Here is a 23,705-nt window from a genome sequence, read left to right on the forward strand (position 1 = left end):
CACATATCAGCCATTCCCCTGCTAAAAAGTTAATATAGGAAACTCTCATATAATTCAGTGTATAGATCCCAATATAAATAGCTGATGTTATTCTATAATAATCAGTCCATATAACAAGTTCATAAAATAGTTAATGTGCTAATAAGTCATTGGAGGTAGTGAAATTCACCGGGCCCAGTACACCAGAACCCCCTCTCCCCCACGATGGCGGCAGTGGAATTCACCAGGCCCAGCACACCAGTACCCCCTCTCTCCCACCCCATGATGGTAGCAGTGGAATGCACCAGGCCTATTGACTCAGTGACTACACTAAACTAAATGTAAAAGTGTATTTATCCCTTATTTAATGGCTGTGTATTGTTCATGCATGTTATACCTGTAAGGAAGTAATGCCTTATCTTCCATCCTCTTCAAGATTGACAGCACCGCCAATGTTTTGCTGGAAAATTTAATAAGGAAGGATACGAATCTGGAAAACACCAACCACCACAGGATGATGCCTCATCGGACGGTGCAGTCGCCCAATTCCTCTGTACCCTCGCCATTAGGTACTTAAGTGCTTCATAGCTTCTTCAAAGTAGTTTATGGCCCCCTAGCGCAAACGGCAATAGGCGATACAGATCCATACAATATTCCATAGTCACAGACACACATTGGGGGTCATTTAGAAACATTGGGCAAATTTGCACCAATCAGGTTAACCACTGATTGGTTGCTATGGGTTACTGCCCAGATATACATTTGCCCAGTATTAATAAATGAACCCCATTGTCCACTATTCATTGGATAGAGGTTGCCATCCCTTTTAATTTGTCGCTTGAATGATTGCTCTTATTTTACTGTATATTAATTGAAGAGTAGCATTTTTTTTTTTTAATGTTTTCCAACCCATACCAATATATTTCTATCCTAGGGTCCACGGCTGGTGTTCACCCACCAATACGCACATCGAGCGCTTCTAGCATTGGAAGCAGAGAAAGGTAACTTGCCATAGCAGCTTTTCTTTCAAGGAACACAATCACTTTTCAACCATTATTTGTCATCTTGCGATATAGTTTCACTTATTCATTTCTCTAGCTCAGCCTATTATTGATAATTATCAATATTCTGCATTCTGGTGAAATCTTTAAACAATATAGAAAATAAGTCCTTTGCATTCTTATCACTCCCCTTAAGATAAACATCTATGACTTGATAGGCTTATATGACACTAGCCCATCATATGCAATGAAAAGCACTCCATTTGCCCTGGAGCAGTAACCCATTGCTTTTAAATAGGTGACTGGGTAGTTCTGCCTGGTTATTGGTTGCTATGGGTTACTGCCCCTGGGCAGACTTAGTGCCTTTTATTACATAACCCCATTGGAATTTCAGTGTCAGAGCCTTTGAAAGTAAATCTTTCAGGCCAATACAATCTCACAGTTGTGCTTATAGGTTGGGAAGCCAACAGAGGCTATAGGTAGTATTTTATTTATAGTTTTAGAAAAATGTTCTTGTGTTATGAGTGTACTCTAAAGTGTTTTTTTTTTTTCCCCCCCTCCATCCAGCACTGGTTCCTCCAGCAAACCAACAGGCGGTGCTGACTCGACACACAGAATGCCTGTGGTTAGGCTCGAGCCTATCAGAATCAAGCCAGAGAACACGCCTGAGAACTTTGAGTACCCTGTGGTTGTGGTGAAGCAGGAGAACCGACATAGAGCTTCTCAACCTCGCAATGTAAGGGTAAACGATGCCTGATACCTGCTATTTGATATTAATACATATTTGGAGTTTGTTGGGGGTTTTTTGGCAGTCCTGCTTTATCTTTTATTAGTCTGTCCCCTATGCCCACATTTTTTGGGTTGTTGTTTCAGGCAGAGTATCCTGGAAGCATCCTCACATCCATGTTACTTGACAGCAATGGCAACCGCATGTCCAAATCCGACGCAGGCTCTCGTAGAGACGCCCCCGATAGCACTGGAGACCGGCATCACATAAGAGATGGAAGCAGCCAGTGGATGCCTCCGGGCCGAACGTCCGAAGGCGGAAAGGAGGATGATCCCAATGAGGACTGGTGTGCTGTATGTCAGAATGGGGGGGAGCTGCTTTGCTGTGAAAAATGTCCCAAAGTTTTCCACCTGTCGTGCCACGTGCCTACACTGATGAACTTTCCCAGGTAATAAAGCAGATAGTGTCCATGGTGGGTTCCATATTGGAACAAGACGGGTACGTGCAGAGTAGGATGGTAGTCGGAGTTATAGAGTCCATTTGGTCAGTAGTAATGTGCGGGTTGTCCCAAAACCCGCAGGACCTGTGGGCCAACCTTTGCCGTTGTTGCGGGTCCTTTCCACCCTCCCCGCTCACAACGTTATTCTCCCAGTCAGAATTATAAAAGTGAATATGGCTTGGAACTTGGAATTTTTTCTCTATTAATGCCGACTGTCTTTGTTATCTCCTTCCTTCCGTAGTGGTGAATGGATCTGCACCTTTTGCCGGGACCTGTCCAGACCAGAAGTGGAGTATGACTGCGACGACCCATCCCTGGCAGAGAAACGGAAACTGGGAGGTGCTCAAAGCATGGCACCAATAGATCAGAGAGTTAGTATTATCTATATATTGTAGATATATTCCATTTAAAGTGAAAGGAAGGATCAGTTGTGCTTTATCCTAACCAGTGACAGCTGCCCATCACTTATAAATGCCACTGACTGGACCAGGCACAATCACGGCTATTGCCCGCTTACTTTTTGGCGCTACAGACCTTCCGCTTGTCTCATTCTACTAAACTAACCAAACCCCAGAATCTTCTGGGACAACAGTGAAGAGTTGGTTTTTTGATGTTCTATCTTCTCAATACTTAACCCTTGACCTGCGCCTCCTGCTCTTACCTCTGCAGAAGTGTGAGCGGATTCTTTTGTATCTCTTCTGCCACGAGATGAGCTTGGCCTTCCAGGATCCCGTTCCCCTGACTGTAAGTTTATAAAACCCTGTGTTTCTTTACTTTGGCCAGTGAAGCTCTATAGCTTATGGTTTATGAATCCTTAGTCACATGTGATATGATGTAAGGGGGTGGGGGTAATGGCCCGGGCCTGTGAGTCAGAGACGGACTGGGGTAATGGCCCCTGCGAGTCAGAGGCAGGCTGTCATGGCTTCCCCCAGTCCGAGGGATCATTTAAACCTGTGTAAATAAATGTATATAATTTTGTGTTTTTCTTCAGGTGCCTGACTACTACAGAATCATCAAAAAGCCTATGGACTTGTCAGCCATAAAAAGAAAACTCCAGTTCAACGGCGCACCCCACTACACCCGCCCAGAGGAGTTTGTCGGCGACATCCGGCTGATTTTTAAAAATTGCTTAGAATTTAATGAGGTGAGAGCCATTTAAACCATTCAACTTCTGTGGTGCAGAGGGCTGGAATTTCTCTAACATACATAGTGGAGGGATGCTAATGGAAGCCTGCTTTGACCACTCCCCCTTTTTAAACCACACCCACAATAGCTCTTTAGACCATGCCCACATTTAATGGGGGTAGCGTAGCAAAAACCCAAATGCTTGGTGCTCACAGCGGGGATATCAACAATCATTCATATGTGAAAGAATTATATTATGTCATATTAAACAAAAGGAATTCTGGGAATGAATTCCAAACTCTTAAAAAAAAATCCCATTTACATGGGTTCATTCATTCCCAGAATTCCTTTTGTTTGCTTTTGTCTGTATGAGGCAGTCTCCTCAACCTTATTTATTTGTTTATGTCATATTAAGACACACCTGTAAATCCAAATGCCTCCTCCTCCCCAGTAGCACAGCAACCCCCAGCACATAATTGCACACCTTAGGGACTATTTAATGCCTATTTCCAAATGCTAACAACTCCCAGAACAAACCCCCTGTCAGGTTTACCTCCCACAGGCAGCGTAGGGCAGGCAGAGTATGGCACACACAGGCAGCATAGGGCAGGCAGAGTATGGCACACACAGGCAGCATAGGGCAGGCAGAGTATGGCACACACAGGCAGCATAGGGCAGGCGGAGTATGGATGGCACACACAGGCAGTACATTTGAACTATGGATCACTTCCTGTAACAAAACTGGCATTGGTTTATTTTAGTTAATGGTAATTGCCTCCCTTAGGGTGACAGTGCAAACCCACACACCCATCATGTATGTTTTAAGCTATCTGTAATGGGGTTTAGGCACAGGTTAATGTTTACATGCGCTTAGAGATTCCGTTTGTAACAGATCCTGTTTTTCCGCCCCCAGCCTGATTCGGAGGTGGCTAGTGCTGGTATCAAACTGGAGGCCTATTTCGAAGAGTTACTCCTCAACATTTACCGGGATCAGAAATTCGCTAAAACTAACTACAAAGATGACACCGCTGCGAGCGGGGACTCCGACGACGAGTTTGTGGCGCCTCGGAAAAAACGCTTCAAAGGCGACGAGCGCCTTTTTTTCAAATAAAACTACTGCCGCCGCGGCGTTGCGCACGTCGCCTAATGTACATAATTAAAAGAGACTTGTCTAGTTGTTGGCAAAGTAAAACAATGTATTTTTTTGGAACGGCCGTGAGTCTGTTGTTTAGTAGCACTCGTTAGGGATTCAGAGTAAATATGGTGCAAAAAAAAAAAAAAAACGGTAGCACACTGCATTCTGAAAAAGCTCCTGATGCGGTTGGAAATCTTCACAAACCTCACATGAACTGGCACAGCCTTGACTTGAAGGTGAAATTCCATAACAAGCATCCAGAAGATAACTTTACTGCATATTGACATGCTTTCCACACAGACCTTATTTCTTAACAGCACCCTTGTCACGTTTCCGTCTGTCGTAATACCTTTCCATGATTTCCCTGTACTAAGCTGGAACGGCAGAGCTTGATTGGCTGAAAAGAAAGATATGAGGGGGTGTGTCTTAGACATGAAATGCCTGTGGTTCCTACGTTGAGCACTGTATGAAATTGAGGCAATGACGGCGCTGTCAAGATTAAGTATTGTATTGGAGCCATGAATGGCATGACTGTCCCACCGCAGAGAGCTTTTTATGAAGTCCAGGTCTCTTGTTGTCCATAAAAGGACTAGAGGCGGGGCTAATTTTCTCCAAAAACGTAAGAACACACCAAGAAAGAGCTTCAAAAGCGATGAAGTGTTTTGTTTTGGGTTTTTTTTTTCTTTTCATTTAACCAAGGTTCGTTAGTAGCCAAGGTATCTATTTTGCACAAGATTGAGAAAAAAAGAAAATGAGTTTGCCGTTTTAATTTATCAGAACTGACTTTGGCACCATTTCTATGTAATTCGAAAAAAAAAAGAAAAAAAAAATGTATGTGGCGTCGACCATTTGTACCAAGAACTGTATTCAGGCATTGATGAAGTACAAATATACAGTTTATTTTTGTTTTATACCTGTTTGTCCTTTCGATACACCTCCTTCCCCGACCCCCCCAGATAAGCTGTTTGTTTGTTTTCCTTTTTGCAGTGTTAAGAATGAACAAAATGGAAGAAGCTTTTGGATAACTGTAGAGTTTAACTGCTAAAAAAAAAAAACAAAAACCAAAACCCTTAAAAAAGAAATTGTCTAAGGCAGAGCACTTTGTCATTTTTATGCCGCGTGTGCCCTCCGGTGCCTAGGTCTGTAGCTATTGATTTGTTTTCAACGAGCCGCTGATGTTGACTTGGCCGACACCAAGGGGCCCATTCACTTCGGAGTAAGCACAATCATTTCTGACGTTCTACAGTGTTGCGAAAATGCTTTTATTGGTCGTACGAAAATATCAATTGCCTTCGAAAGTCACAAAGTTTTCGGATCTGGGCATTCGTAAACGGCACAAAAAGCCTTTCTGACTTTGAAACCTTCGATGCTTGATTTTGGAAGCCTCCCATAGGACTCAATGGCACTCAACAGATCCAACCTTGTGAAAAGAGAGTCACGATACCGAAGCTTGAATGAATTCAGAAATGGTTGTAGTCATTGCGAAAAGTATGACTTAAGGTGCCCATACACCTTAAGTCATACTTAAGGTGTATCACTTGGTGATGTCGCCAAGCGAGCGGATCTTCTCTTGATATCCCCCACCTACGGGTGGGCGATATCGGGAGAATCCAGACTAATTTGATCGCTAGGCCCTGGGGGACAGATATTGACAGCTAGAATTGGCTTATGTACGGCCACCTTAATTCGTGGAAGTTAACGAAAACAAGTTGCAGAATTTTAACTAAATGTTCGATAAGTTAGAAAAAATACGATTTTATCTCATATCGAGGTTTTGTTAATGGGCCCCCAAATATCTGGGGGGTTTTTTCTGTGTTATAAAATTTGTTACTAGTTGCAAATCCAGCTCCATAGAGGATGATGTTGATTCCAGAGTGGTAAAAAGAACCCAGTAATGGTCCAAGACTTCATAGATGACCACTGCAGCTTTATCTTTGATCCTGTAAGGCAGGGGTGGGCAAACAACGGCCCGCGGGCCACGTCCGGGCCGTTCAGCTTTTTAATCTGTCCCGCCGTAAACGGCACAAAAGCCTTTCTGGCTTTAAAACCTTCAATGTATGATTTTGGAAGCCTCCCATAGGACTCAATGGCACTCGACAGATTCAACCTTGGCCAAAAGAGTCACAATACCGAAGCTTGAATGAATCCCGAAATGGTCATCGTCATTGCGAAAAGTACGACTTTTTCGTGGAAGTTAACGAAAACCACAAAATACAGTAGTTGCCGAATTTTAACGGAATTTACAAAATGTTTCATAAGTTAGATATAAGTTATAGAGGTTTTGTTAATGGGCCCCCAAATATCGTTTTTTTTTTCTTTCTTTTTGTTATAAAATTTGTTACTAGTTGCAAATCCAGCTCCATAGAGGATGATGTTGATTCCAGAGTGGTAAAAAGAACACCGTAATGGTCCAAGACTTCAGAGATGACCACTGCAGCTTTATCTTTGATCCTGTAAGGCAGGGGTGGGCAAATGACGGCCCGCAGGCCACGTCCAGCCCATCCCGCCGACTTAGCAAGTCTCATCATGTGAGTCTTGGACTGAAGAGCAGAGACGGCGTAACGCTGGCCCGACCCAGTCCGTCTGTTGGCCCCTGATTCAAAAAGTTTACCCACCCCTGCTGTAAGGCCATCTTTTGTATATCAGTGGCACTAACCATGCTCATTGTCCTCTGAGCTGTTGTTAAGAAGTTGAATTTATGGGTTGTCCAGCCAGAACAAGTGTTGTGAATCGGCAGAAGAGAAGACAAGGAGCAACGGGGGACATTTTTGAGGCACGGATCGTCCCCGCTAAAGGGATCTAGTGGCCTTGGCTGTAGCAGAAAGCATTCGCTGTTGCATAATTTATTTTCTAGTTATTATCTATCAGTGCCCTGCAGAATGTATTGCTGTGGGTGTTTCTCTGCAGTACATTTTACTTATAGTTTACTATGACTTGAGGCTGCCATATTGGATGTTCAGTGACCGAAGTGTCCCGTCTCTATGATATCTGAACATGCTTAGAGCTCCTTGAGGATTGGATCTCTGAGGCCGTTGCCTATAGCGGCATCTGGCTAATGGAAAGCTCTGCTCCCTGAGGCACATCTGCAATTGCCTGGTCCCAGAGGAGGATTTCCTACACACCGAGGAGCTTATTTGCCAAACAAAACAATTATCAACAACAACTCTGCAAAAATAGGAGGTTTTGAAATATTTTTAGGCATTTTTGAATCTCTGACCTGTGATAGTATGCCCCCTCAGACTCATTCACAGTATGCTAAATCTATTCTGCTGGCCAATCAGGGGACAGAGTACATCAAACAAAGGTGGCCATATACCTTCAGATCCGCTCGCTTGGCAATGTCACTAAGCAAGTGGATCTTCTCCCAATATCCCCCACCTACGAAAGGCTGATATCGGGGGAATTTAGGCTAATTTGGCCCTGGGGCCAAACGATCGAATTATAACGACGGGTATAGACAAAGTCGGTTCGGGGACCGCATCAACGAGCCGATGCGGTCCCCGACCGACTAAATTTTTGAACCTGCCCGATCGAGATCTGCCCGATTTCAGGCCAGATGTCGGTCGGGCAGGCCCGTCGTTGGTGCCCCTACATGGGCTGATAAGCTGGCGAGTCGGTCTAAAGGTCCCCATACACGTTAAGATTCGGATCTTCACCCAATATCCCCACCTACGGGTGGGCGATATCGGGGAGCTTGTAGGCTCCCCTGGGGCCAAACGATCAAATGAAATTGGCAGCAATGGAGCAGTCGATTCGGGGACCGCAACAACGAGCCGATGCGGTGCCCGATCGATATCTGGCCAATTTCAAGCCAGATATTGGTCGGACAGGCCCCGTGTATGGGGACCTTAACCCCAGAAAGGGAGCTATGTGATTGTATAGTGCTTACACATTAGTTGCGTGCTTTTCTCCAGGTATTAAAATGGCCTCAGGTCCAAATGTAACAAAACTTGACTGAATTTTACAGCAAAATGGGTGAGCAATGAACTGACCAATGCCCAAGGGGAATGAAAATGGGTTAATATGGGTTAACGACCAATAGTGGAATCAAAACTCAATCCATTTTTATGCTTGGGTGGTCCTTCTTGATATAGAAAAGGTTCCAATATTGATGATTTTCTATACATTTTAGCAGGACCTTAGGGTACTGAATACCTTTATGTTCCTGCTGCCATCTGTCGTTTTGGAAACAGTGTTCTTTTCTAAATACAGTATTATAAATTATAGTGATTATATCTCTTTCTATTAATATACTGCCGACCTGAGACATAAGCTAAAGCTGCATTTTTTCTGGGTAAAATGCCGTAGAAATAAAAAAAGAAATATGCCAATTTGCACATCCTTGTTTGGTACCAAAGCACAGGTAGCGTTAATAGAAGCAGTTTGCACCAATAAATGTATTTGTAGCTGTAATATTGGTGTGTAGGCGCCATCTCAGTGCATTGTGCCTGAGTCTGAGCTTTCAGCCAGCGCTACACATTAGAACTGCTTTCAGCTAACCTATTGTTTCTCCTACTCCCATGTAACTGGAGGAGTCCCAAGCCGGACTTGGATTTCTTACTATTGAGTGCTATTCTGATACCTACTGGGAGCTGCTATCTTGCTCCCTTCCCATTGTTCTGCTGATCGGCTGCTGGGGGTGAGGGGGGGGGATATCACTCCAACTTGCAGCGCAGCAGTAAAGTGTGCCTGAGTCTGAGCTTTCAGAAGGAGCCAGCGCTACACATTAGAACTGCTTTCAGCTAACCTATTGTTTCTCCTACTCCCATGTAACTGGAGGAGTCCCAAGCCGGACTTGGATTTCTTACTATTGAGTGTTATTCTGATACCTACTGGGAGCTGCTATCTTGCTCCCTTCCCATTGTTCTGCTGATCGGCTGCTGGGGGTGAGGAGGGGGGTATATCACTCCAACTTGCAACGCAGCAGTAAAGTGTGACTGAAGTTTATCAGAGCACAGGTCACATGGCTGTGGCACCCTGGGAAATTTTAAAATTAAACATAAACTTTTTATCCAGAGCCCCACCATCTTTCCAATTACTTTACTGCTTTTCCAAAGGATTTTGCTGCTTTGGTGGTCAACCGCCATTTTCCTATGCGGGAACTGTGCTGCGACTCCCTCAGTTGTAGGCACTTCCAATGGGAGAAGCCCCTGATAGTGCTTGCAATGAAGTAATTTGATACTCAGGGGGTTAAACGCTAACAGGAGTCACGGTATTATGAAACATTCATAAGCAGCAGTTCTTTGTATGCCCATCAACTAGGGATGAATTGAATCCAGGATTCGGTTTGATATTCGGCTAAATCCTTTATGAAGGATTCGGGGGTTTGGCTGAATCCGAAAAAGTGCATTTGGAGCCCTACCATCAACCTTTCTGATTTCAGGAATAAAGAATTCACAATACCTCAAACTACTACAGGTATGGGATCCCTTATCCGGAAACCCGGTCTCCAGAAAGCTCTAAATTACGGAAAGCCTGTCTCCCATAGACTCCATTTTAATCAAATAATTCAAAATTTTACAACTGATTTCTCTTTTCTCTGTAATAATAAAACAGTACCTGTACTTGATCCCAACTAAGATATAATTACCCCTTATTGTGGCAGAACGGCCCTATTGGGTTTATTTCATGGTTAAATGATTCCCTTTTCTCTGTAATAATAAAACAGTACCTGTACTTGATCCCAACTAAGATATAATTACCCCTTATTGGGGCAGAACAGCCCTATTGGGTTTATTTCATGGTTAAATGATTCCCTTTTCTCTGTAATAATAAAACAGTACCTGTACTTGATCCCAACTAAGATATAATTACCCCTTATTGGGGCAGAACAGCCCTATTGGGTTTATTTAATGGTTAAATGATTCCCCTTTTTTCTGTAATAATAAAACAGTACCTGTACTTGATCCCAACTAAGATATAATTACCCCTTATTGGGGGCAGAACAGCCCTATTGGGTTTCATTTTCCATAATAACTTTATTTTGGAACACACCCTTATGTCTGATTGGACTTGTGGAAACGTTTCAGCTTTTCTTTTTGAAGAATGTTTAGGTTCTTTACAATTTCTTGGTAAATGTTCTTGGCTACCAACATCCTCTCTGAAATATCCGCGAATAAAAGTCTTCTCTTCTTTGGTGCCTTCACTTGACTTGCTGGAATAGGAACACAAAATGGTGATGTGAATGCTACAATGAATTGAATATTTACCCTATCAAGTCTGGATTTTACCTACTCAACTGCTGCTATTACTTTGACTTGGAACTTGGATATTTTCTTTGTATATGTGTGGGTGTTGGAGTCAGAGCCCTAGAATCTCCCTCTGTTTGTTTAAGATAGCAGCGGCCATTTTAGCTTAGTCTCAGTAGCTTCCATGCTGCAGCTCTAGCCATTGGTAGCTCAGATTACACATTCTGATGGGAGGGGGAGTAAATTATGCATTCTTACGGGAGGGGGAGCAAAAAAAAGGGAGGCTGTGCAGACTCGTGCCCCAAACCTGAAGGAATCCTAAAGAAGTCTGATACCAAAGAACATGTTTACAAAAAAGGAGACAAGAAATCCTGTGTTTCTTTTGATAGAGGACTCAGTGCATCTTTTCTGTCTTTCTGGATGTTTTTACATAGATTTTGTTTGGAATTATTATTAACTCGCCACATCCATGCTAGATAGACTTCTATTGGTTTTAGTGTTAACCAATGAATGTCATAGCAGCTGTTTTATACATATTTCATTTCTTATGTAAAGATAGTCAAATCACTGGGTTTTGTTATATACTTGCCTGTAGCGCCCTTCCCCTGGTCTCTATGGGCAATGTAAAAGCCGAAAGGGCACAGACGAAGCAAACGGAGGCAAACAAGCAGAATGCCCCGGTTACGGACACGCTCAGCAGGACCTATAAGGAAACGGGTGGGAAGATGGAGGAGAATGAAATATTCCATCCATTTATTGGGTTTCTTGCCCTGAGCAGAAGCAGATTCATGAAATCCTCAATATTAAGCTTTTTGGTAAAAACAAATATCGAACTTGATTACATAAAAATGGGAAAAACAGCTCAAACTTAATGGGGCTCATTTATCAACACTGGGCAAATTTGCCCGCAGTGTCGGACTGGGACCCCAGGGGCCCTTCAGAAAACCTTAGACCAGTGATCCCCAACCAGTGGATCCGGGGTAACATGTTGCTCCCCAACCCCTTGGATGTTGCTCTCAGTGCCCCCAAACCAGGGAGTTATTTTTGAATTCCTGAATTGGGGGCAAGTTTTGGTTGAATAAAAACAAGATTTCCTACCAAATAAAGCCCCTGTAAGCTGATAGGGTGCATAGAGGCTGCCTAATAGCCAATCACAGCCCTTATTTGGCTCCTCCATGAACTTTTATGGTGCTTGTGTTGCTCCCCAAGTCTTTTTACAGTTGACTGTGGCTCCCAAGTAAATAAGGTTGGACCATGGGCCCACTCTTACTCAGTCTCTATATTTTCCTAGTTTTTTTTTTATCTTTATATATTATAATCTAATCTTCTATATATATTAGCTGTTTTATTCCCATAGAAAAACAAGTAATGAGCATGAAACAGGCCATATGGCAAATAGCCCGCGGCTATTATTTTGTCGCACGGCTATTGTTTTGTCGTCCGCGGCTATTATTTTGTTGTGCAGCTATTGTTTCGTCGTCCGCGGCTATTATTTTGTCGCACGGCTATTGTTTCATCGCCCGCGGCTATTATTTTGTTGCACGGCTATTGTTTCATAGCCCGCGGCTATTATTTTGTCACCTGGCTATTATTTCATCGCCTGCAGCTATTATTTTGTTGCCCGTGACTATTCTTTTTTGACGCTGGCGACAATTTTTGGACGTGCGGCAAATTTTTCTGCGGCGAAATTTTTCATCCATTTCACGAAACGCCGAAATTCGCCGCGAATCCATGCCTGGCGAAACTTTTCGCCCATCACTATTATTGATATATAATAGGGATGCACCGAACCCACATTTTTGGGTTCGGCCGAACCCCCGAACCCACCCAGCAGGATTCGGACGAATCCAGAACTGAATCCGGGATTGGGTGCATCCCTAGTATATGGATATCAAATTAACACATTTTCCATCTGGGCCACAAGACAAATGCTCAACAATGGTTCAAAATACCAAAAACGTAATTTCGTATTGATAGCTAAGCAAAATACTGAATTAAGTAACATTACTTTTGGGTTTGGACCTGCTGAATCTATTCTGTAAATATTATTAACTAGGGTGACTTGAGATATAGTTGCTTGTATGGTTTACAAATGTACATTTAGGGGCAGATTTATACATAAAAACCACATTGTATTCGTTCCTGTGGGATTTTTAGAAGCGTACTTATCCAATGGAGAACTCCAACTTTCACCAGTTGATGAATACGCTTCTAAAAACCCCATAGGAATGAATAGAACACGGTTGAGTTCTTCTGTATTAAACTCACATATGGATAAATTTGCCCCTTGTTTTCACGTACAGGTAGAAGGCATTTCTTACCTGAGAAATAAATGGAGCTGCCATAGCTCCTATTCGGCAGATGGATCCACTGGTTCCCATGCCCATCGCTCTCATCACTGTGGGGTAGACCTGAAAAAGAGAATGGAAACATTTCCTTAAGCTTCGAAAGTAAATGTCATATAAAAATGAAATAATTCCTAATCTTGATACCAACCACCGCTCACCGACCCCTTGGATGTTGCAATGACCTCAGAGTAGGTCTTTGTTTTTGATTTCTTGGCTCGGAGGCAGGTTCTGGTTCCATAAAAACCAACTGTACTGCCAAACAGAGCCTCAGGTAGGCTGCCAGTCCCCATAGGGGCAGCCAAATAGCCAATTATACCCAATAGGCAATTATAGCCCTTATTGGACACCACTGGGAACCTATCTAAAGGGCCTGAGGCAAGTGTGTTGATCCCAACCAGCGGCTCTCACGCTCACCGACCCCTTGGATGTTGCAATGACCTCAGAGTAGGTCTTTGTTTTTGATTTCTTGGCTGGGAGGCAGGTTCTGGTTCCATAAAAACCAACTGTACTGTCAAACAGAGCCTCAGGTAGGCTGCCAGTCCCCATAGGGGCAACCAAATAGCCACTTATAGCTCTTATTGGACACCACTGGGAACCTATCTAAAGGGCGTCCGGCAAGTTTGTGTTATCTATATGGTCCTGATCCCAACCAGCGGTTCCCACGCTTACCGACCCCTTGGATGTTGCAATGACCTCAGAGAAGGTCTTTATTTTTGATTTCTGGGCTCAGAGGCAGGTTCTGGTTCCATACAAACCAACTGTACTGTCAAACAGAGCCTCAGGTAGGCTGCCAGTCCCCATAGGGGCTACCCAATAGGCAATTATAGCCCTTATTGGGCACCACTGGGAACCTATCTAAAGGGCCTGAGGCAAGTTTGTTGATCCCAACCAGCGGCTCTCACGCTCATCGACCCCTTGGATGTTGCAATGACCTCAGAGTAGGTCTTTAGTTTTGATTTCTGGGCTTGGAGGCAGGTTCTGGTTGCATAAAACCAACTGTACTGTCAAACAGAGCCTCAGGTAGGCTGCCAGTCCCCATAGGGGCAGCCAAATAGCCACTTATAGCTCTTATTGGACACCACTGGGAACCTATCTAAAGGGCGTCCGGCAAGTTTGTGTTATCTATATGGTCCTGATCCCAACCAGCGGCTCTCGTGCTCACCGACCCCTTGGGTGTTGCAATGACCTCAGAGAAGGTCTTTGTTTTTGATTTCTTGGCTGGGAGGCAGGTTCTGGTTGCATAAAAACCAACTGTACTATCAAACAGAGCCTCGGGTAGGCTGCCTCCATTTAGAGATCGTTATAAAATATAGATATATTTTTTTAATCATGAAACGATGAAAGCTCTGGGTCGTGACGCCCCATTGGACTCTCACCTCGGCGGTGTAAATGTAGACGGTGTTGAAGTTGGCCGACACTAAGGCTCGTAGGCAGAAGAGAACGGCAATCAGCCCGGAACTAGGCAAAAAGTAAGAGAATTCGATCACATGACTACCGACATTTTGCATTTTAGATGATGGAGACATTTTTTAAAAATTGTTGTAGAGGGGGGAGGTGCTTCTCATCGGAACCCCCCAAAATGTTACAGGGTTCCAAGAATAAAAGTGATACCTTGACATGCAGATGTTGAGGAGCAGGAAAAATATGCCAGTGGTTGCCATAGTGATTCCAAGGGTCCAGCGACGTCCAAGGAAGTTGATTCCCAAGATATTAAAAGGATTCACTAAATAAATGATAATAAAACCCATCAGTTAATAGAGCTTCCCCAGCAGAATCCTGCATTGTAATCTGTTTTTCCCATGGGGCTAGCCATATTCTTCATTTCCCAGGGTGCCACAGTCATGTGACCTGTGCTCTGATAAATTTCACTCACACTTTACTGTTGTGCTGCAAGTTGGAGTGATATCCCCCCCCCCCCTCACCCCCAGCAGCCGATCAGCAGAACAATGGGAAGGGAGCAAGATAGCAGCTCCCAGTAGGTATCAGAATAGCACTCAATAGTAAGAAATCCAAGTCCGGCTTGGGACTCCTCCAGTTACATGGGAGTAGGAGAAACAATAAGTTAGCTGAAAGCAGTTCTAATGTGTAGCGCTGGCTCCTTCTGAAAGCTCAGACTCAGGCACACTTTACTGCTGCGCTGCAAGTTGGAGTGATATCCCCCCCCCCCCCTCCCCCCCAGCAACCGATCAGCAGAACAATGGGAAGGGAGCAAGATAGCAGCTCCCAGTAGGTATCAGAATAGCACTCAATAGTAAGAAATCCAAGTCCGGCTTGGGACTCCTCCAGTTACATGGAAGTAGGAGAAACAATAGGTCAGCTGAAAGCAGTTCTAATGTGTAGCGCCGGCTCCTTCTGAAAGCTCAGACTCAGGCACACTTTACTGCTGCGCTGCAAGTTGGAGTGATATCCCCCACCCCTCACCCCCAGCAGCCGATCAGCAGAACAATGGGAAGGGAGCAAGATAGCAGCTCCCAGTAGGTATCAGAATAGCACTCAATAGTAAGAAATCCAAGTCCGGCTTGGGACTCCTCCACTTACATGGGAGTAGGAGAAACAGTAGGTTAGCTGAAAGCAGTTCTAATGTGTAGCGCCGGCTCCTTCTGAAAGCTCACCAAGCACCAAATGTCCCCCCATTTCCAGAAAGTTCTCCAGAACTTACATGCAATCTCCCCGACAGTGCTGATAAGCATGGTAGTGTAGTCTGAAGGGCTCAGCATGTTACAGTGACATGGACTCTTGCTTTCCTCTGGCATATCCCTTTCTATAGCATCGGACTGTCCAGAACCGCACAGTAGATTTCGCTCCAAAAGCTCCGAACTGGCAAGAATTGCCCCATAGTATGCGAAGGAGATGCCCAGCCTAGAGGGTAAGGACATTGGGTTATTGGTCGATAGATAAGACATTTCTCTGCTACAAACATTTCCTATAGTATTAATGTGTATTTCTACTCTTACCCTATAACCACAATAAAATTTGGGGGTGAATGATTTGTTTTACTGATTTAGGAACTATAGCAGGGTGACTGTTACCCCAATGTTTCTATATATCTGTAACCTTGTTATGGGCTAAGGGGGCCCAGCCTGAAGGCCAGTTAGGGGGGGATTTGGGGTGAGTGCTTATTTGTGCCCTGGGTACCCCTGGAACTATAGCGGGGTGACTGTTACCCCAATGTTTCTATATATCTGTAACCTTGTTATGGGCTAAGGGGGCCCAGCCTGAAGGCCAGTTAGGGGGGGATTTGGGGTGAGTGCTTATTTGTGCCCTGGGTACCCCTGGAACTATAGCAGGGTGACTGTTACCCCAATGTTTCTATATATCTGTAACCTTGTTATGGGCTAAGGGGGCCCAGCCTGAAGGCCAGTTAGGGGGGGATTTGGGGTGAGTGCTTATTTGTGCCCTGGGTACCCCTGGAACTATAGCAGGGTGACTGTTACCCCAATGTTTCTATATATCTGTAACCTTGTTATGGGCTAAGGGGGCCCAGCCTGAAGGCCAGTTAGGGGGGGATTTGGGGTGAGTGCTTATTTGTGCCCTGGGTACCCCTGGAACTATAGCAGGGTGACTGTTACCCCAATGTTTCTATATATCTGTAACCTTGTTATGGGCTAAGGGGGCCCAGCCTGAAGGCCAGTTAGGGGGGGATTTGGGGTGAGTGCTTATTTGTGCTCTGGGTACCCCTGGAACTATAGCGGGGTGACTGTTACCCCAATGTTTCTATATATCTGTAACCTTGTTATGGGCTAAGGGGGCCCAGCCTGAAGGCCAGTTAGGGGGGGATTTGGGGTGAGTGCTTATTTGTGCCCTGGGTACCCCTGGAACTATAGCGGGGTGACTGTTACCCCAATGTTTCTATATATCTGTAACCTTGTTATGGGCTAAGGGGGCCCAGCCTGAAGGCCAGTTAGGGGGGGATTTGGGGTGAGTGCTTATTTGTGCCCTGGGTACCCCTGGAACTATAGCGGGGTGACTGTTACCCCAATGTTTCTATATATCTGTAACCTTGTTATGGGCTAAGGGGCCCAGCCTGAAGGCCAGTTAGGGGGGGATTTGGGGTGAGTGCTTATTTGTGCCCTGGGTACCCCTGGAACTATAGCGGGGTGACTGTTACCCCGATGTTTCTATATATCTGTAACCTTGTTATGGGCTAAGGGGGCCCAGCCTGAAGGCCAGTTAGGGGGGGATTTGGGGTGAGTGCTTATTTGTGCCCTGGGTACCCCTGGAACTATAGCAGGGTGACTGTTACCCCAATGTTTCTATATATCTGTAACCTTGTTATGGGCTAAGGGGGCCCAGCCTGAAGGCCAGTTAGGGGGGGATTTGGGGTGAGTGCTTATTTGTGCCCTGGGTACCCCTGGAACTATAGCGGGGTGACTGTTACCCCAATGTTTCTATATATCTGTAACCTTGTTATGGGCTAAGGGGGCCCAGCCTGAAGGCCAGTTAGGGGGGGATTTGGGGTGAGTGCTTATTTGTGCTCTGGGTACCCCTGGAACTATAGCGGGGTGACTGTTACCCCAATGTTTCTATATATCTGTAACCTTGTTATGGGCTAAGGGGGCCCAGCCTGAAGGCCAGTTAGGGGGGGATTTGGGGTGAGGGCTTATTTGTGCTCTGGGTACCCCTGGAACTATAGCGGGGTGACTGTTACCCCAATGTTTCTATATATCTGTAACCTTGTTATGGGCTAAGGGGGCCCAGCCTGAAGGCCAGTTAGGGGGGGATTTGGGGTGAGTGCTTATTTGTGCCCTGGGTACCCCTGGAACTATAGCGGGGTGACTGTTACCCCAATGTTTCTATATATCTGTAACCTTGTTATGGGCTAAGGGGGCCCAGCCTGAAGGCCAGTTAGGGGGGGATTTGGGGTGAGTGCTTATTTGTGCTCTGGGTACCCCTGGAACTATAGCGGGGTGACTGTTACCCCAATGTTTCTATATATCTGTAACCTTGTTATGGGCTAAGGGGGCCCAGCCTGAAGGCCAGTTAGGGGGGGATTTGGGGTGAGTGCTTATTTGTGCCCTGGGTACCCCTGGAACTATAGCAGGGTGACTGTTACCCCAATGTTTCTATATATCTGTAACCTTGTTATGGGCTAAGGGGGCCCAGCCTGAAGGCCAGTTAGGGGGGGATTTGGGGTGAGTGCTTATTTGTGCTCTGGGTACCCCTGGAACTATAGCGGGGTGACTGTTACCCCAATGTTTCTATATATCTGTAACCTTGTTATGGGCTAAGGGGGCCCAGCCTGAAGGCCAGTTAGGGGGGGATTTGGGGTGAGTGCTTATTTGTGCCCTGGGTACCCCTGGAACTATAGCGGGGTGACTGTTACCCCAATGTTTCTATATATCTGTAACCTTGTTATGGGCTAAGGGGGCCCAGCCTGAAGGCCAGTTAGGGGGGGATTTGGGGTGAGTGCTTATTTGTGCCCTGGGTACCCCTGGAACTATAGCGGGGTGACTGTTACCCCGATGTTTCTATATATCTGTAACCTTGTTATGGGCTAAGGGGGCCCAGCCTGAAGGCCAGTTAGGGGGGGATTTGGGGTGAGTGCTTATTTGTGCCCTGGGTACCCCTGGAACTATAGCGGGGTGACTGTTACCCCAATGTTTCTATATATCTGTAACCTTGTTATGGGCTAAGGGGGCCCAGCCTGAAGGCCAGTTAGGGGGGGATTTGGGGTGAGTGCTTATTTGTGCCCTGGGTACCCCTGGAACTATAGCGGGGTGACTGTTACCCCAATGTTTCTATATATCTGTAACCTTGTTATGGGCTAAGGGGGCCCAGCCTGAAGGCCAGTTAGGGGGGGATTTGGGGTGAGTGCTTATTTGTGCCCTGGGTACCCCTGGAACTATAGCGGGGTGACTGTTACCCCAATGTTTCTATATATCTGTAACCTTGTTATGGGCTAAGGGGGGCCCAGCCTGAAGGCCAGTTAGGGGGGGATTTGGGGTGAGTGCTTATTTGTGCCCTGGGTACCCCTGGAACTATAGCGGGGTGACTGTTACCCCAATGTTTCTATATATCTGTAACCTTGTTATGGGCTAAGGGGGCCCAGCCTGAAGGCCAGTTAGGGGGGGATTTGGGGTGAGTGCTTATTTGTGCCCTGGGTACCCCTGGAACTATAGCGGGGTGACTGTTACCCCAATGTTTCTATATATATCTGTATTTACCAGATAACCCATATTTGAAGAGACGTTCGTAAATATTTCCTGTCGAAGAGATCACAGACACTTCCTGTTTTCTCCTAGAAAAAGAAAAATACCAAATGATCTTTAAATACTACAACTCTCTCTTTAGGGACGGTTACTTTACTATATGATTGAAGAAAAAGATGAAATGTAGTGCAAGACGACTTTAGCTTTTTACAACAAACATCTCCCCTTGTTCCGTTCTGCTCATACGTTGTATTATTATAGTTATTATCCGGCCCCCTATACTATACTCTCTGTATTCCTTACTGCTTTTGGTTCCTTTATGGTGCCCTCGGGCATTGCGGAGCAGTTTATGTTGGCAATCCACCGTAGGGTGTCCATAGCAGCCTGGTCCTTTCCCACTGACACATGGTAACGAGCTGACTCTGGAATGAACTGCAACACAAACAGGTATTTATTTTTGTCTTGTTTAAACAGAGCTCCCAGGTCAGGGGAACAATCGGATCCTTGCCAATATAGGCCCTGTGCCCTCCGCCCTGGGCCACTCTAGGGTATGTGCATTATCTGTTATAGTCACAAACTCAAAGATGTTTTCGAATCATTTACCATTAAACCATTAAATCATTTAACCATTAAATAAACCCAATAGGGCTGTTCTGCCCCCAATAAGGGGTAATTATATCTTAGTTGGGATCAAGTACAGGTACTGTTTTATTATTACAGAGAAAAGGGAACCATTTAACCATTAAATAAACCCAATAGGGCTGTTCTGCCCCAATAAGGGGTAATTATATCTTAGTTGGGATCAAGTACAGGTACTGTTTTATTATTACAGAGAAAAGGGAATCATTTAACCATTAAATAAACCCAATAGGGCTGTTCTGCCCCAATAAGGGGTAATTATATCTTAGTTGGGATCAAGTACAGGTACTGTTTTATTATTACAGAGAAAAGGGAATCATTTAACCATTAAATAAACCCAATAGGGCTGTTCTGCCCCAATAAGGGGTAATTATATCTTAGTTGGGATCAAGTACAGGTACTGTTTTATTATTACAGAGAAAAGGGAATCATTTAACCATTAAATAAACCCAATAGGGCTGTTCTGCCCCCAATAAGGGGTAATTATATCTTAGTTGGGATCAAGTACAGGTACTGTTTTATTATTACAGAGAAAAGGGAATCATTTAACCATTAAATAAACCCAATAGGGCTGTTCTGCCCCCAATAAGGGGTAATTATATCTTAGTTGGGATCAAGTACAGGTACTGTTTTATTATTACAGAGAAAAGGGAATCATTTAACCATTAAATAAACCCAATAGGGCTGTTCTGCCCCCAATAAGGGGTAATTATATCTTAGTTGGGATCAAGTACAGGTACTGTTTTATTATTACAGAGAAAAGGGAATCATTTAACCATGAAATAAACCCAATAGGGCTGTTCTGCCCCCAATAAGGGGTAATTATATCTTAGTTGGGATCAAGTACAGGTACTGTTTTATTATTACAGAGAAAAGGGAATCATTTAACCATGAAATAAACCCAATAGGGCTGTTCTGCCCCAATAAGGGGTAATTATATCTTAGTTGGGATCAAGTACAGGTACTGTTTTATTATTACAGAGAAAAGGGAATCATTTAAGAGTATGAAAAATCAAAAATCTCTCACTTTAAACACCAGGATGAGAATAATTCCAGGGATGGAAGCAAAACGAATAAGCCAGCGCCACCCGAGGGTGGGAATTAACACCGAGCCCAGTCCGATGATCAGCAGAGATCCAGTCAACCAGAAGAGCTGGGGATATCAAATGGTTAATCCCAGTTACTGTAATGGGAATCTATATACAGTAAATATGCATGCTAGAACCTATATACAATCTCTCCTGCACTGCATTCTCCAATCAGGATCTGATATAGGAACACCTGAAGGATTGCAAAGAATATTCCGCACGTTGGACACCAGCCCTTACCTGGGACAATGGCAGCATGTAACCCCGGAACTTCTTGGGCAGAAACTCAGTTTTAATAATTAACCTGAAGGAAAACAGAGAATGAATTTAAAAAATTCCATCAAAATAATGATCTCCCCTCAGATTGGATAAACAGTGTCGGACTGGGACCCCAGGGGCCACCAGAAAACCTTAGCCCCCAGGCCCACTCTCCTTTCCCCACCCAACCTCTTTATTCTCCCAGTCCCTTTTATTTCCATGCTAGCATCTATTCTTCCATCTATTTCCCCTCTTTCTTCCCATTCAGAAATAGGGAATGGCCATGAAACAGGCCAAATGGGCAGGAGCAGGAGGGCCCACTGACACCTGGGCCCCCGGGAGTTTCCCTGGTATCCTGATGGGCCAGTCCGACAAAGGTCCTGTGAGTACTTACAGCCAATAAGAGAGTATGAAAAAGTGTTCTGTGAGGTAACCATGAGGTACTTACTGATCCTGTGAGTACTTACAGCCAATAAGAGAGTAAGAAAAAGTGTTCTGTGAAGTAAACATGAGGTACTTACTGATCCTGTGAGTACTTACAGCCAATAAGAGAGTAAGAAAAAGTGTTCTGTGAGGTAACCATGAGGTACTTACTGGTCCTGTGAGTACTTACAGCAAATAAGAGAGTAAGAAAAAGTGTTCTGTGAAGTAAACATGAGGTACTTATTGGTCCTGTGAGTACTTACAGCCAATAAGAGAGTGAGGAAAGTGTTCTGTGAGGTAACCATGAGGTACTTACTGAACTGTGAGTACTTACAGCCAATAAGAGAGTGAGGAAAGTGTTCTGTGAGGTAACCATGAGGTACTTACTGATCCTGTGAGTACTTACAGCCAATAAGAGAGTAAGAAAAAGTGTTCAGTGAGGTAACCATGAGGTACTTACTGATCCTGTGAGTACTTACAGCCAATAAGAGAGTGAGGAAAAGTGTTCTTTGAGGTAAACATGAGGTACTTATTGGTCCTGTGAGTACTTACAGCCAATAAGAGAGTAAGAAAAAGTGTTCAGTGAGGTAACGATGAGGTACTTACTGATCCTGTGAGTACTTACAGCCAATAAGAGAGTGAGGAAAGTGTTCTGTGAGGTAACCATGAGGTACTTACTGATCCTGTGAGTACTTACAGCCAATAAGAGAGTGAGGAAAGTGTTCTGTGAGGTAACCATGAGGTACTTACTGGTCCTGTGAGTACTTACAGCCAATAGGAGAGTGAGGAAAAGTGTTCTGTGAGGTAACCATGAGGTACTTACTGGTCCTGTGAGTACTTACAGCCAATAAGAGAGTGAGGAAAGTGTTCTGTGAGGTAACCATGAGGTACTTACTGGTCCTGTGAGTACTTACAGCCAATAAGAGAGTGAGGAAAAGTGTTCTGTGAGGTAACCATGAGGTACTTACTGATCCTGTGAGTACTTACAGCCAATAAGAGAGTGAGGAAAGTGTTCTGTGAGGTAACCATGAGGTACTTACTGGTCCTGTGAGTACTTACAGCCAATAAGAGAGTGAGGAAAGTGTTCTGTGAGGTAACCATGAGGTACTTACTGGTCCTGTGAGTACTTACAGCCAATAAGAGAGTGAGGAAAGTTTTCTCTGAGGTAACCATGAAGGATATAGAGTCAGTGACAGTGAGGGAAAGTATCCTGTTTGGTAACCGGTACTTACAGCCAATGAGACAGAAAACCTTAGACCCCAGGCCCACTCTCCAAACTATTTTCCCTCCTTCCCCACCCAACCTCTTTATTCTCCCAGTCCCTTTTATTTACATGCTAGCATCTATTCTTCCATCTATTTCCCCTCTCTCTTCCCATTCAGAAATAGGGAATGGCCATGAAACAGGCCAAATGGGCAGGAGCAGGAGGGCCCACTGACACCTGGGCCCCCCGGGAGTTTCCCTGGTATCCTTATAGGCCAGTCCGACACTGCAGGTTAATGTAGTTGCAGTTGTCTCTGCACTGCTGGTTTTCACTCCTGAAATGGTAACATTGGCATTAAGTGCATATATATTTGGTAAAATGCCAGCCAGGAGGAATTCATATGCCATAGCTATCGACATTGAGGCGCTTCAGTAACCATCCTAGCATTCTCATAGCTCATCCCATTACTCCTAACCCAAGAACTAACAACATGGCTGTGGTCTCTTCTCACCCCTGTGCATGACCTGAGACTCCGCATCCCACCATGCACCGCAGAAATACGAACCAGATGTACGATGGAGCAAAGGAGGTGAGCAGAGAAAAGAATGCCCCCCACATGAAAGATATAGTCAGGATCTGCAAAGAAATGTGATATAACACCATTAGCATTTATATGGTATGTCATATAGATAGGTGTGTCACATTATTTATATTCCTTCTCTGTATATTTGTATTTATACATATGGGTAGGGGGTGCCATAGTGTTTCCCTTAGACAGTACAGTATGGGGGTACAGCTTATTGTGTGCCCAGAACATTCCTTCTCTGTATATTTGTATTTATACATATGGGTAGGGGGTGCCATAGTGTTTCCCTTAGACAGTACAGTATGGGGGTACAGCTTATTGTGTGCCCAGAACATTCCCTCTCTGTATATTTGTAT

The 23,705-nt window shown here is 44.6% G+C and overlaps 2 protein-coding genes across 3 annotated transcripts in view; one reads left to right on the forward strand and one right to left on the reverse strand.

Annotated features, from left to right (window-relative positions):
- Nucleotides 1–5,377, forward strand: part of trim24 (tripartite motif containing 24) — a 50,987-nt gene extending 45,610 nt beyond the window's left edge. The window contains exons 12-19 of one of the 2 annotated variants that reach the window (XM_012958631.3): nucleotides 416–548; nucleotides 914–980; nucleotides 1,548–1,716; nucleotides 1,854–2,155; nucleotides 2,448–2,577; nucleotides 2,876–2,950; nucleotides 3,198–3,350; nucleotides 4,245–5,377. In XM_012958631.3, coding sequence (XP_012814085.2) covers nucleotides 416–548; nucleotides 914–980; nucleotides 1,548–1,716; nucleotides 1,854–2,155; nucleotides 2,448–2,577; nucleotides 2,876–2,950; nucleotides 3,198–3,350; nucleotides 4,245–4,442 — 1,227 coding nt within the window. In that variant the 3' untranslated portion in view covers nucleotides 4,443–5,377. 2 annotated transcript variants of the gene reach the window in all.
- A 5,044-nt stretch (nucleotides 5,378–10,421) lies between these two features.
- The window catches only part of svopl (SVOP like), a 17,297-nt gene continuing 4,013 nt past the window's right edge, over nucleotides 10,422–23,705 (reverse strand). Inside the window, exons 5-15 of the mRNA XM_018092593.2 lie at nucleotides 23,275–23,399; nucleotides 21,119–21,182; nucleotides 20,818–20,943; nucleotides 19,455–19,583; nucleotides 19,167–19,240; nucleotides 15,662–15,861; nucleotides 14,614–14,725; nucleotides 14,379–14,460; nucleotides 12,976–13,065; nucleotides 11,244–11,357; nucleotides 10,422–10,620 (exon numbers count right to left, since the gene is read on the reverse strand). Coding sequence (XP_017948082.2) covers nucleotides 10,609–10,620; nucleotides 11,244–11,357; nucleotides 12,976–13,065; nucleotides 14,379–14,460; nucleotides 14,614–14,725; nucleotides 15,662–15,861; nucleotides 19,167–19,240; nucleotides 19,455–19,583; nucleotides 20,818–20,943; nucleotides 21,119–21,182; nucleotides 23,275–23,399 — 1,128 coding nt within the window. The 3' untranslated portion in view covers nucleotides 10,422–10,608. The remainder of the gene's footprint in view (nucleotides 10,621–11,243; nucleotides 11,358–12,975; nucleotides 13,066–14,378; nucleotides 14,461–14,613; nucleotides 14,726–15,661; nucleotides 15,862–19,166; nucleotides 19,241–19,454; nucleotides 19,584–20,817; nucleotides 20,944–21,118; nucleotides 21,183–23,274; nucleotides 23,400–23,705) is intronic.

The sequence above is a fragment of the Xenopus tropicalis genome, chromosome 3 (assembly GCF_000004195.4).
Source record: "Xenopus tropicalis strain Nigerian chromosome 3, UCB_Xtro_10.0, whole genome shotgun sequence".
Lineage (NCBI taxonomy): Eukaryota > Metazoa > Chordata > Amphibia > Anura > Pipidae > Xenopus > Xenopus tropicalis.